This window comes from Alosa pseudoharengus, unplaced genomic scaffold (genome assembly GCF_046254945.1).
Source record: "Alosa pseudoharengus isolate Yale_2024_CS ecotype anadromous, Long Island Sound unplaced genomic scaffold, YU_APseudo_1.1 YU_APseudo_1.1_scf_19, whole genome shotgun sequence".
Classification (NCBI taxonomy): Eukaryota; Metazoa; Chordata; class Actinopteri; order Clupeiformes; family Clupeidae; genus Alosa; species Alosa pseudoharengus.
Window position 1 is genome coordinate 9,174,733 of NW_027468657.1, and position 14,707 is coordinate 9,189,439.

General features: G+C 48.3%; 1 protein-coding gene across 1 annotated transcript in view; it reads right to left on the bottom strand.

The window, feature by feature from the left end:
• The window catches only part of enox2 (ecto-NOX disulfide-thiol exchanger 2), a 243,873-nt gene that overhangs the window by 26,179 nt on the left and 202,987 nt on the right, over positions 1–14,707 (bottom strand). Inside the window, exons 12-13 of the mRNA XM_076291632.1 lie at positions 10,603–10,709; positions 4,904–5,018 (exon numbers count right to left, since the gene is read on the bottom strand). Of these exons, the coding sequence (XP_076147747.1) occupies positions 4,904–5,018; positions 10,603–10,709 (222 nt within the window). The remainder of the gene's footprint in view (positions 1–4,903; positions 5,019–10,602; positions 10,710–14,707) is intronic.

Consider the following 14,707-nt stretch of genomic DNA (forward strand, 5'->3'; position numbering starts at 1 on the left):
TATCACCAGAACTCATAACTGGCCTGTCCTCCATGCACAGTAGAAACAAAACTAAAGGTCAACAGAACAGCATTCTTATGCCATAGTGTCTTGTCATAAAAGTGGTGTGACTCCTTTAAGACTCCGTTCATGTGAGTTCTGGAGCATCCTATAATCCAACTATCCAACTTAATCTAACTATACTGATTTTTACAGATAGCTATATTTAAAATGTAGCATTTATTTTCTATTTGGCCAGTTATGAAATCATGCTCTGAACATTTTAATTTATACATGCATGCTTAGCATCAATAAATCATTATGGCTACACTGACAAACTGTTAGCCATGAGCTGTATATTCTTTAATACGGTTATCTAGGTGATATTTGTAACATTTATTTTGTATTTGCCCTTTTATGAAATCATGTATTACAATAGCCCAAAGTTGGAGACCATATAGAAACTCTGGAACGGCTCATTGTACAGGGGAATGCTTTACACCTTTGTGTTCGGTAACGTCTTCTGTGTATTCTGATATACAGTTTGTAATGTGTTGAGTGAGGAGTTTGTGAGATATTCCACCACAATGTGTGAAGTTCTGCATCCGCCTGCCTCATAGGTCTAAATAGCAGCGTGTCACTAGTTTTCTGTTAAGGTGTCGTGGGTCAGTTTAAAATAGTAGGCTAAGCGGGCCACTTCAAAAGAGAACTATTAGCCTGTGAAGATACAACGCAGTTTCACAGACCTCGCTAGATGTATGCATATGCAGTCATCCTGTAGTGTAGCAGTGGCACATGAAAGCATAGCGACGGTGTCTTAATGGTAGTGGCAGAAACTGAAGCACTGCACCAGTGCTGTGGGCGGCGGCTTACACAGTGGTAGTTATTGTAGATAACTCAAAAATCAGCGCGATTTACTCTTATAGGCTGGTAACCTTGCATGATCCCTACAGACACTTTCTTATTTTTAACTGTCAATACCAGATACCAGATCTGACTATATATTTGTGGTATGCTAGCTCTATTTATTTAACTACCACAGTGGCGGATAAGTTGACCAAATTCACCCGCCAGTACACAAAGCAGGTACTAATATCCATCCCAGACACACACACACACAGACACACACATCCTGCCTAGCTCACTTATGTAACCACATATAGTGTGCCTGGACAGTGAAGAGGATAAAGCGCAGTCCATCAAGGGCACCTGAAAGAATGAGGGCGAGAACGACACTGAAAGGAAGGAGAACAAATGGGAGAGAGAGAGAGAGAGAGAGAGAGAGAGAGAGAGAGAGAGAGAAAGAGAGGAACAGAGGGAGAGAGCGAGAGAGAGGGAGACAGAGAAAGAGAGATGGAGAGAGGAACAAAGAGGGGGACAGAGAGGGAGAGAGAGAGAGAGAGAGAGAGATGGAGAGAGAGAAAGGCCTGAGTAGGTCTGTGCAATGAAAGGGCTCGTGGCATCACTACGGAGCTCTCCATGGCTACATATCTGGGCCTAATTAGAGGGGATTAAATAGTAATGGGAGAAATGCATTAATGTATCATCCGTATTGTTATCAAATGAAGGTAATTAAAACTGATGCGGCGCAGGCCTTTGCCAGTCACTCCAGGCGGAAGGGCAGACGGAGCCAGTGCCCTAGTCAATTAGAGTTGTGACTCTAATCCACACACACACACACACACACACACACACACACACACGGACGTACAGACACACACACACACACACACACACACACACACGCACAGGCAAGACATATTATATAAGTCTGTTTAAAGAAATACGTCCACTATTCCAAAAACATGAAATGAAAGAGAAAGACAGACGAGGGTGAGAAATACCCACGGAGATCAAAGGGTGGCTTTGGGAGCCTTGTGGAGATGAAGGGTGGGGTTGAGTTTGATCCTCCCCCCCCAGCAGCCTCCACCCTCACCTCGGATGGCTGGAGCGCGCTAATGAACGTAAAAGTAGTTTCGGCCAATGAGCTGTCAGAGCAGAAGTCTCAAATCTCTGAGTATTTAGGATCAGCTCAGCTAATAAAATGCCTGACTACAGACAAAGCACTTCACCTTTATCTAAGAGACACTGTACTTTATAGAAGAGCCAGTGACAAAAGGGAGAGTCTGAGAGGGACAGGAACGAAAGAGAGAGAGAGAGAGAGAGAGAGAGAGTGGAAGAGAGGGACAAAGGGGAAGACAGAGAGAGAGAGTGGAAGAGAGAGGGACAAAGGGGAAGACAGAGAGAGAGAGAGAGAGTGGAAGAGAGGGACAAAGAGGAAGACAGAGAGAGAGAGAGTGGAAGAGAGAGGGACAAAGAGGAAGACAGAGAGAGAGGTGCTGTTATTGATTGCGGGGTCTCATCAAGCTACCGACTGGAGGAGGCAGGGGTGGTGACTTCGGGAACGGCGTGCATGTGTGTGACTGTGTATGTGTGTGACTGTGTGTGTGTGTGTGAGAATGGGGTGGGGGGCTCTCTCTCACCTTGCCCTATGTGGCAAGCAGCACTATCGACCGCAGCGCAGCCCCCTAGATGCTGACAGGAGAGAAAGTGCAGGGCCCTCTGTCTCACTGCGCTATATCAATTGGCAGAAGACACCTGCCTTACCATTGATTGGAGTTAGTACAGCAGAAAGGGGGAGAAAGGAGGTGTGTGTGTTATATATATAAATAAATGGATGCAAGTGAGAGAAGTGGACATGAGGGCTTGTTTGGCTGGGGTGAAAATGCTGGTGCTTGGTTGTTACTGGCTTGCCAATACTTCAGGCAAGTAAAAGTGTGTGTGTGTGTGTGTGTGTTAAAAGCATGTACAAAAAGTAGAGGAAAGGAGGAGGGAAGGAATGGAAGGAGTGAAAGCAGAGGAGGCGGAGGAGGAGGAGGAGGAGGAGAGAAGGATGGCGGGCGAGTAAGCCTTTTGGCTTGGCCGGGCGCTAGTCGTGCGTAGCAGGTGTGAAATGTTTGCATTAATGAGGGGGCGCTGAAGTTACTCCTCCTCCTCTCCACCTCAGTCACCCACCAAATCCCACCACATTCACAGCCCTGCTTTTAGTGTGCACTCCTTCACTTCCATCATTCTCTCCATCCCTTCCTCCCTCCCTCTCTCTGCCCATCTCCTCCTCCCCCTTTTCATGGCATCCTTTCAGATATCTGACAGCCGGGCTGACAGTGATCGTTATCATTGTTTTCTAATAGCCAAGGTCACGCATGGAGAGGATAGTGATTTGAGATGGCGAAGGAAAAAAAAAAGCGGAACAAATGAAGGACTACATTTGCATATATCTGCATGTTAACGAGGGAGTCGAAACCGCTGCACGTGTGTTTGGGGGGGGGGGGGGGGGCAAATGTCACACCTGCAAAGATGGTTCAGGAAGAAGATAGAGAGAGAGAGGGAGAGATAGGAGAGGGGGGAGAGTTAAAGGCAGAAAGAGAGAAAGGAGTGCGTGTGTGTGTTTGTGTGTGTGTGTGTGTTTGTGTGTGTGTGTGTGTGTGTGTGGTGGGGTGGTTCAGCACTCCTATACACAGATAAACATGGCGACAGCGTGAAAGCCATTCAGGGCACTGCCGTCTCTCCCTCTCTCCTCCTCTCTGATTGGCTCACGGCAGTGCTAAGCAGACATGTCGCCGCTCCTGTGTGCCGCCACTAATGGCACTTAAGTGACGTCCAGAACAACCCAAAATCTAGAGCTAAATCAGCAGCTGGCAGACACATTTCCCATCCCAGGTGGTGTGTGTGTGTGTGTGTGTGTGGATGGAGAAAGACAGAGAGAGAGAGGGAGCTTCTAATCTGTGTGTGTAAATGAGAGAAAGTGTGTGTGTGTGCAGTGTGGACGAGAGAAAGTAAGAGTGTGTGTAAGTGTGTGTGTAAGTGGGTGTGTGAGTTCGTTAAGGAAACATAAAAAAGGCTGTAGCCCATCACCATTTGAGTTGCCGGCTCTTTGATTTGATGTCTGGTGCTTTGGCCTGATGCTTCCCTCGGGGACAACCCTGGCTGGCAAGGAGAGAGTGAGAGGCCGAGTAGAGGACTGGGAGAAGGAGGGGGGTCCTGATTGGCTGCTCCGTCACGCTCCACCCCCTCACCCACCCCTGGAGCGCTTGACCTCACCGTGACCCCATAACCCCCCGCCCCTTTTTAGTGGACCTGAGCGGGCATATCTCAGGACGAGGGGGGCATTAGGAGGAGGCTTAGGTGAGCCGCCTGTTGCCTGCCTGCCATCTGTGGCGGACGCGAGGCAGAAGCGAGCACTCGGCCAGCGTGGCACTGCCCAGGGCTGTGCCAACTCACTGCAGTTGGTCTGTGAACAATCCACATGCCGAGATTAGAGAGGTGGCCTTTCAGTGCCACCCCCACTGGCAGCGTTAGAGTGAGGTGGAGAGAGAGAGGGAGTGAGAGACAACGAGGGATAGAGAGAGAGAGGTGCGAAAAGTGAATGAGAGAGAGAGAGAGAGAGAGAGAGAGGAGGGTGAGAGGAAAGGGTGACCCTGAACAGAAATGGGTGTAAGTCCCTCCCTTCTCCATCCCTCCTACCAGCCTTCAGATGCCATGGTTTCAGGAACTCAGCCGAGTACAACAGCTCTGGCAAATGTTCACTCTTGGCCTTTGCCGTGTAAATGTTAAGAAGACGGTGGAGGAGGCGCGCCGGCTGTTTGGCGGGTGCTAATCCTTCATCATGGTTCTGCACCGGCGAGGTGGAGCTGAGGCAGAGGGGGACTGGTGGGTACGATAATCCATCTAATTAGCATCGTATCTGATGATGAGTGCTGCTGAGGCCGGGAAGCATGGAGAGACACTGGGGAGATCGGCAGTGAGATAGCAGGCTGATTAGCAGAAGGGGGGTGAGAGTGGGGGGTTTGGGATGTGTGTGTGTGTGTGTGTGTGTGTGTGTGTGTGTGTGTGTGGGGGGGGGGGGGGGGGGGGGTGGTGTTACCTGAGTCATCCGAGTCCTTGCTCTCCGGGACGTCCTCCATGTCGTCGTCCGACATCTCCATCTCCTCCTCACGCCGGATGCCCATCAGCTCCTCATTGTGAATGTTCCGGATCTCCTGTAGTGGGGGGGGGGGGGAGGGGGAAGAAAGAAAGAGATAGAGAACGTGATTGACCCAGAGAGAGAGAGAGAGAGAGAGAGAGAGAGGGAAAGCTTGTTTCAACATTAAAACTGCAATAACACTGACAGTAAGTAACATAACAAATGATTGAAAAACCACACACATTTTTTACATTATGTTTTTGATTTTGTTATGTTGTTGACCATGTAATGAATCACCAGGCTCTGAGTTCACTTGCCCCTATCTGCACATCCTTGGCGATGTGAATTCCCAGTTCTCCCCAGGCAACGCACAGTGTTGACCGAGACTAATTTAACACTTAGAGCCACGCGCGTAATTTCACCACGTCTGATGAGGATGAAAGATGACGCCAATGATTATAAATAATTTCAGGTGACCCTATTATTTCAGAATACTTCACTTCACAAAAGGCAAAAGGCAAAGGGAAATGGAGCGTTTGACTGTTTCAACAGTAATGGCTTCGGGCGACAGCTTAGGAGGATTTTAAGTGGAGAACAAAAAATATTAAAATGGCAAAAATGCAGTGTGGATTTGGGCAAAAATGATGTGTTTCAAACAGACTGCAAACATATGCTGCATAACAATACAGCCAAATCATAAAAATAAACTGGGTAGTATAACAGCTGTTGATGTTCACATTCTGACTGTGTCTGCAGGACAGGTGACCTGCTAAATGCTACACCTGCACAACGTCACACTTACGCAGAGAACTCACACTCTCCAAACTGAGTGTCTGTTAGTTTGGCTGCCCCATCACCACCCCTCCCCAAAATTGCTGAATGTTGGCTGAAACAACCTACAAATAGAGTGTGCGGCACTCCATGAGCCACAACAGCATGTCTGCCCCTTTTACAAGGGCCGTGCACATAAGCCATAAACCAAGCCATTGAACCACAAGTACTGCTCTCACGTCGCACACAAGACAAAGAGCAGGACAATGGAATTAGAGGACGTGTGAACTGGTCAACAGGCCATTAGCACGCTGCCCCTCTCAAACGCTCCCATGGTAGTGGGCCAGGTGAGGGCTAGTTGGCTGGCAGGCTTGCTGGCTGACATTGCGTCCTCCTATGGAGGGTCACAGCGGAGCTTGTTAGCATACTGATGCAGCCTGTGTCATTGCTCGGGTTACTGGCTGGCGCTAGTCTGGGGAGAGTGGTCGGAAAGTGTGCGTGACCATGGTAATGACAGAACTGGCCTGCAGGGGGCTCCACCCACATGCTCAGTTGGGGGTGACAGGAGCAGATGTCTAGGTCTGCGAGGCGTAGCAATTTTCTTTGGGCTTCCTCATTTTTTCCCCCCTCTTCCAGGGCTAATGGGGTATGAGTGGCAAACACTTGATGAATGCCACAGGGAGGGGGATACGCACACACACAGACAGACACACAGAAACATGAATTTGCTTTCCGGCCACAATCTCCAAAAGCCAGCCGTAAACACAACCATCTGTCCGGTGCCACGCAAACACACGATCTGGCGAATTAGAAGGGCGAACAGGTAGTGGCAACACAAACACACAAACAGGCCCATCTGGGTGGCTCATAGACGCGGGCTAGCATCGGGGCTGCGGCTGGCTCGCCATGCAGCTGCCGCTTGGAAGACAGCGGCTTATGGGCTCAGCTACAGGCTTTCCTAATGCTGGGCCAAAACTACACCGCCTTAGGCCAACGAAAACAAAAAGGCTCCAGAGCACTTCACACCGGCGCTAACGGCCAGTCGGTCAGCACAAAGGCAAATTGCATTCCGAGCTGGTGTGTTTTTTCCACGTCTGCTGACCTTCAGAGCGGCACATCCAAGACCATGGCCTAAGGCCTTGACACTGACACGAGCTGAGGACTTGGCAAGCACTTACTGACCTCTCAAGAGAGACGCGTGCCATCCACTGGCCGGTGCTAACTTACAAACGCAGTCACAAGGAGAAGGAGGAGGGGTGGGTGGGGGGGGTGTTGGGCGGTTGAGGAGGCGACTACTGCCAGATCAACGGCAGCAGTGCGAGCAGGTCTGAGAGGCTACTTACCTTCGGTGTTGTTCGCCCACTGGGGAGCAGGGGCGGTTCACGGTTTGTCCAAACAGATCGAGCCACTCAGCTTGCAGGTGGCAACCGGGCTAATGGCCTGCAGAGAGCCTGACTAACTGCACCTGTCACCTGGCGTCGCCCAAACCACAGGCCACACGGCAAGAGAGAGAAGACGCAAACCTCCCGACAGACATGTGCCGGCTGGATGAGCGTGACAGATGGAAAGGGAGTGAGCTTGTGTGTGTGTGTGTGTGTGTGTGTGTGGTGGGAAGAGTCTGTGTTTGTGTGTGTGTGTGTGTGTGAGGGGGGAAAAAGAGTGTGTGAGAGAGAGGGAGAATGAAAGGGGATTTACTCTTGCTTCCTTCTCCTGTTAACAGGTTTTCATTTTTTGCTATTACACACGAGGCTTGTAAAAGCAAAGACCATGAACAGATTGAAAAGCAGCATGTTTGCTTTAATGCTGCTTACAGATTGATTAAGGTCACAAAATGCTGTTGATTTTCATTTCGAAAAATCACAACAAAAACACCGCCTCTCTCTGCACGGCTTCTATCGTAGTTAACCGCTTACTAACAAATCCCTGCGGCAGCTGAGCACATCTTAGCAGGAAGGCGTGTTTTTCTTTTTTTTCTTTCCGAGTGCAGACTGTGCCCCTGAGCTGTTCTTCCCCTGGCTGCACCACATCAGAGATGGCTGATACTCGGGCCTTGTGCATAAACGTAAACATCAGCTCAGACGAAGCGGGCGGAGAAGACAGCCGAGGGAGAGCAGAGGGAAGATGTACTGTGGGAGTGTGTCTGTGTGTGAGAATGTGAGTGGGTGTGTGAGCGTGTGGATGTATGGGTCTGTGCGTGTGTGAGTGTATGTATGAATGTGTGAGTGAGTGTGTGTGTGTGTGTGAGAGCGTGTGGATGTATGCGTGTGTGTGTGTGAGAGAGTGTGTGTGTGGATGTACTGTGTGTGGGAGGAATGAGGCCAGTGGAGCCACAGAAAGAAAGCCAGAGGAGCTTTCAATGGCGAACACAGCTAGATGTGTGTGTGTGTATGAGCCCGTACGGCCAGTTTGATGGAGTGATGGATGAGTGGCCAGATGAATCGCGTGACTGTCTAGCTGGGTGAGTGGGCAATTGAAAGTGAAGGATGGATGAGCGGACGAGTGGATGGATGGATGGATGGATGGATGGATGGGCGGGCAGACATATGGATTAATGCATGGGTGGATGACAGGCCAGAGGGCCAGAGCATAAATGTGTCCCAGCAGGGTGCTCTCGCAGTCTCGCCTTCTCTCCTTCACTATTTCGGCATTCACCTCTCATCCTCTCCCTGGTGAAGGACAAGGACGAGGGCGTTCAATAAGGATGAGGTTACTGCTCCGTTAATGAGCTGAATCCTGGACGGCTCGCCAACCCTCCACTCCAAAAAGTAATGTATGTATTATGTCCAAGCATCAAACGAACGAAAACGAAAATAACAAAAAAAAAAAAAAAAATCTCCCAAGCTTCAGCAAACAGAACTGAAAAATGAGTCAGCAAATTGAATCCGTTAAAAGACACTACTAACACTGCTGCTCAAGAGTTGGAGACAAAACAGGATCGTTTTTTTCCCCTCCTCCCCGTGCTGGCAATGAGCTGGATTACTGCTAATTAAAATAAGCTAGTGTACTGGAAAAAGAAAAGAAAATAAAGGAAAAGAAATCCTGATGGGAATATAGTGCCTGAGCTTCATGATATTAATGAATGCATGATAATGACCCAATTGTTACATTCAACTTAAGTGCTGGAGTTCTGCCTGTCACACTTTCACTGGGAACTGCCCTAGGAGTACATGGAAATCAAAGCAAAATGAGGCCTTGGTGTTGGTATGCAACCTACCTTTTCTGTGTGAGAGCCTGAGAAGCCGGACCATTGACCCAAACCTACACCTGGAGCGAGTCCATCACATCCATTGGCACAGAGCAGTGAACAACTGCCCTCTTGGTCGATTCTAACAACCTACTCACTCGTGCAGAGGTCAGCCTTATGCTTACGGTTTCATTTTCCTATCTAAGTTCACTGTGTTAATCTTTTGTGTTGAAAGCAGTCATAACGCCATCATACATGATGCACAGATGCACCTGCCATTAACAAACCTACATGGATATTATATGCACAAAATGACAAGCCAGAAATGGCATTTGCCTCTGACAGCCCAATCTGCATGCCTTTACAAACTGTTTAAGGGGTTGGCTATGGGTGAGACACCACACTATGCATCACGTATGAAGGTGTTATGAGGGAATGTGCTGGCAGAAGGCCCTGTGAGATTTCCTTCTCTCCTTTGTGGGATGAAGCCTAAAGCTTGCCTCAGCCACATTCACTCTGTTCCATGCCGTCCATGGGTAAGCGTCTCCTGAGAAAATAATCAGCTTCCGCCTTGTGATCCATGTAGAAATGCTGTTTCGCTGCTGTGAGGCAGGTGACCAATGGGGGCTGTTCAATCGCCTGCCACTCACTCTCTCTGCCCACCATGGCAACGCCCAGAGAGATGCTGAATAAGCCAAACTTACCAATCCGACCATAAAAAGCACCGGTGCCAAGGCTCTTGTGTAAACTAATAAAGAAATGTGAGGGGACAAAATTGATGTTAAAAAGGCTTGAGGTAATTATTGTGAAATTACTTTTTACTTACATTGTCAGGAATCATTAATTTATTAACTGTCAACATTAAGGGAGGGTTGACCTCAATTTGCTACAAAAGACACACTAGGGAATGTGGATTTCCTTGTGTGTGTAATGGGCAGTAGCACTGTCCTGGACTGGGTATGAGGACAGAATGCAAAGCACAATATCCTCAGAGACCCAACATGAAGGCTCAAGAGTCTGTGTGTGTGTGTGTGTGTGCTTGCTGGAAGTTACCTTTCACTGGTTGCCCCCTTGGAGAGAGAACATGGATTGTTTGTATATTAATGTGTGTTTGTATGTGTGTGTGTGTGTGTGTTCACTCACATGAGTTACCTTTCACAGTAGGACTTGGAAGGCAGCGAGATTAGCCCAAACACACAACCCCCCCCCCTCTCTCTCTATCTCCAACCGGCCGCAGCCTGTATGCAGCGGAGCGTTTAGCCTGCCTCTAATACCCTGCTTAACTCCCAATCAATGTCCAGCCCGCGAGACGGAACACCCACCAGGGGGAGCGAGGAACAGAGGGATGGTGAGGGAGAGGTCAGCGGAGAAACCAGAAGAAGAGCACAGAGGTGATAAGGAAGAGTGGGAAAGAGAGAGAGAGAAAGAAAGAGAGAAAGAGAGAGAGAGAAAGAGAGACAGAAAGAGAGACAGAGAGAGAAAGAGAGACAGAGAGAGACAGAGGGAGAGAGAAAGAGGGAGAGAGAGGGGGGGGGTGTATATCAGGAGAGAGTAACGGGAGAGGACCTACACAAACAAGATCCATACACCTGGCCGATAACCTGACTGCTGGGGGAAAAGAACTGTGTGGTTATAACACGTGGAGAGACATGAGAGTGAACAGCAAAATAAAACTGCATCAAGGAGAAAAAGGAGAAAGACCAACCTCTGCTTGCTTGCGCCACATGTCCAGGTTCTTGCGCTGGGCTTTGGAGAAATGGTCCCATGCCTTTTGTTTGGAAGCAGCGTGGAATACAGACACAATCTGCTCAACTGTGGCGGGGTAAGGGGGGGGGCCACGGTCAGAAACAACCGTCCCGAGAATGAGAGAGAGAGAGAGAGAGAGAGAGAGAGAGAGAGAGAAAGAGGGGGGGCGAGTGGGAGGGAGCAGAGGAGTGAAAAAGTGGCGTCAGGTAGGAAGGCAGTCACGATCTCCCCTGTTCTTTCTGTCCCCCCAAACCCGCCCCACACCCTCCCCACCTCTCCCCCACGGTACAGCTTGGTGCTGTGTCTGTTGAGGCGGGCCTCCCAGACGGTTCTGTCAGCGTTGAGGGCAGGGGTGGGACTACTTTGAGATGGGAAGGGTTCAGGAGGAGGGATGGGGCAAGGTCATGTTTGGGAAAATTATTCCACCCCCGCCTTGAAGTGACAACCGATTACAAAAAAAAAAAAAAAAAATAATAAGTGAAAAAAATAAATAAACGCTGTCAAATCATTGGGATCAATAAAAAAAAACAAAAAAAAAAAAACGTAAAAAAATGTAATTATGTAATTAATCGCAGACAACTGTGATTGAGCCTCGATTCATTGTCAGCGGCTGTACTAAACTCTACAGCTAGGATGAAGACGATGGTCCACAACCTAATGCACCCATTGGTATTACTCTTGAGATGCAAGAGGAGAGGAAGGCTAAACAATACTTCAAATCTAGCCAACATTTTGGTGCGGGAAAAAATGGCATGGTAATTTTCAAAAAAGGTCTGATTTCTCTTTTCTCATTGCTGTTTGATTGTTTCTCTCTCCCTCTGTGTCTTCTTTTTCATAGTTAATGGACCTTGTTAAAATTCAACTGCCATTTAATATATCGGTCTTGGCTTTATTACAATGCATCAAACATATGCCTTATAATCTGTCAGCCAATGACCTCAATGGCTTTATTGGAAATCTGTTGGCTTGCTTTGCGTAAAATCTGTGCTCACACTTAAAGTTCACAATTAATGAGAACAAAATTGTGCAATTTATTTATTATTTGTTTTTAATCGCTTGACAGCCCTAAAATAAATGAATACAAAAACAAAGAAACACTCAAGACGGCCACTGGAACACTGCATGAGAACCAGACAGCTAGCAGCAGATTTCTTCGCTTTGGCAGTGGTGGACAGAGAGCATTGTATTCATAACAGCTTGTGCCCTTTTCAAAAAAACCCTTACATTGAGCCCAACATTCCTGCTAATGCTGCCGATACTACACTGACAGACTAGAGAAATGTGAATTTTATTAAAAAATGCGGTTGATGAGTCTGGCTTTGCACAAGAAGGTTTTTCTTCAATTAGCCTAGCACTTTTCGCCTTTGATCAATGTTGTTTAGGAAGCAGAAATCAAAGGAAGTGTCTGTACTTCTTTATTTTTTTTCAAATGTTTTCTGCAGCTGCTTACGTGGAGGGGGGGGGGGGGTCGGGGTGTGTGTGTGTGTGTGTGTGTGTGTGTGTGTGGGGGGGAGCTCAGTCCAGATGAACCCAGGGCTTCAGCCTGTGGCCTCTGTTATCTCATTACACCGCCACGGAAGAGATAGGATGCTCTGCCATAATGACAAGCCATTAATATCACCTCCTCTAGAAACCCATCAATCTAGCCAGACATGAAAGGAGTGTTCTCCAGAGTTTGGCTTTCAGATAACGAATGAACCGAAGCAAGTGGGGTGTGGCGGGGGTGGCGGTAGAGGTAGCGAGTGTGTGGGGGGTTAATGGCGACTGGATGGTGGGAAGGCCATTGTGGTGTAGGAGTTAAGGAGCTGGGAAGTTGGAGAACCAGATGAGAGGGAGAGGGAGAGGGAGAGGCAACGCTGCTACGAGCCGTTAATCTCATGCAGTGTGAAGCAGCCATCTATAACACACCTCTGATGGGGAGAAACTCACTCACGCACACACACACACACACCTACAAATATATACACACACACCACCTTCTGCAGCACTGTTCAGAATACAATAGAGACAGAGAGAGAGAGAGAGAGAGAGAGAGAGAGAGAGAGAAAGAGAGAGAGAGAGAGAAGAGGAGCGAGAGAAAGAATGTCTGAAAATATGCAGTCAAGTAAATACGCAGTTTATTGCCAATTAAGGTACAGTGCACGCAACTTGCAAATGTGCAGTGCAGCCAATGTCTAATTTGCATTTGTATATTTAAGTCATTAAATCCATTTAAGTGCTTACTGGCAGCAAGTTCATCTGCTCAGCTATTGCTGGGTCAATAATTAAGACGTTCTACGTCTTCGCTCGTAATGCAGTTTTGCGGGAGTCACGCTCTGCTTTGTTCCGTTTCCCCTGCGCCTTCCTACTTGTCTGTGGGCACTGCTGTCTCTAGTGAATTCCCCTCCTCAGCAAATGAATTCTATCATCATGGCTCTCGCTTAGCTCAAGTGTGGCAGTCTATGCCAGCTGGTAGGGAACAGAAGAGAGGGAGGAGGAGGAGGAGGAGGAGGAGGAGGAGGAGAGGGAGAGGGGGAGCAAAAAAGAGGGATGCCAGACATGGCAGTGCCTTTGTAGCGGTGTAGGGGTGCCAGTACAAACTCAGTCCATAGCGACACGAACGTCGGAGAGAAAAAAATAAATGATGGAAAAATACACACATGGCAATCAAAATATTCCAAATGAGCAGGAGGCCATTTAAAAACCAGCCGCTCTTGCTCAATGGTGTTGGCTAAATGGAAGGGGTCTGGCTTACAAAAGCAGGGATTGCTAACTGTTCAACATCCATGTGCCACATTAAAGCCTGCACGGCAGAACTGCCATTTAAAAGTTGTAAAAAAAATACTTCCATGCTGTGCATAGTGCAGCAATACACAACCCAATATCAGGGGCTTAAATGTACAGCACTGTGCTATAAAACAACAGGATCAGAGGATAAGTTTTTTTGTTCAAGGGAACAAAGTCTCCTCACACTTCCTCTTGAAGCTATATCTATAATGGTATAGAATGGCATGCTTTAATCTCACAGTTCTTTATCACTGCAGACGTTCCCTCATAGTGGTATACCATTCCACTCCACTCGTTGAAGAGGGCTGGTTATGAAACATGAGCAGCGTATCTGAAGGCTCTTCACACGCGGGCAGGAGGAATGATGCGGGGGATGCTGGGAGATAGAAGTTCCGACGGTGTCTTCCTTTAACAAGGCGTGAAAAAGTAACTGCTACACTTCTGAGGAGAGATGCCCCCCCTCGTCTTAGAGATAGCCAACCATGAGATCTACCCTGCTCTCAACACACACACACACACACACACACACACACACACACACACACACACACACACACACACACACACACACACACACACACACACGGGGCTTAACACTCCTTTCTACTCTCTTTCCCCCTCCTTTCTCTCTCTCTCTCACTCTCTATGCTTCTAAATCCATGGGCTCCCTCTCTCTCTCTCTTCCACTTTCTCAAAGGGTCTTAATAAACCCTGGGGAGTCAATAAGGCCGCACCAGGCCTATCAGAAGAAGGGTGGGTTGCGGTGAGCTTGGGGTGGAGGTGGTGGTGGTTGCTCGAGAGAGACGAAGGAGGATCGATAGTGACTTCAGCATGCTTTAATTTGATGGGGAAGATCGATAGAGAGGCCAGGGAAGAAAGCAAGGTTGTGCCTTGGTGTGTGCATGCAGCATGCATGTATGGAGTCAGGTTATATATATAAATGCCTGTTGAGAGTGAGTCTGATTGTGTGTGTGTGCGTGTGTGTGCTAGTAGGGTGTGTGTGTGTGTGTGTGTGTGTGTGTGTGTGTGGCTGCCGGCAGACAGACAATCCAGCCATGACAACATGATTTCTGGGTTGCATGTGCCGAGCTGTCTTTACATGCCGTTGCGCAATCTGTGGACATGCTGCGATTCTCCGGTTTTGACGCAGATACTTCTCATCTTCCTGCTTGCGCTCTATCAGCTGACTGACTGCCGTGACATGTGGACTTTCAATCATGACAGTTCCGTGGTGTTACTACAGCAGGGATGAACTTAGTCCTGACAGATTCACATCAAAGGACCCGCCTGCTGGTGGC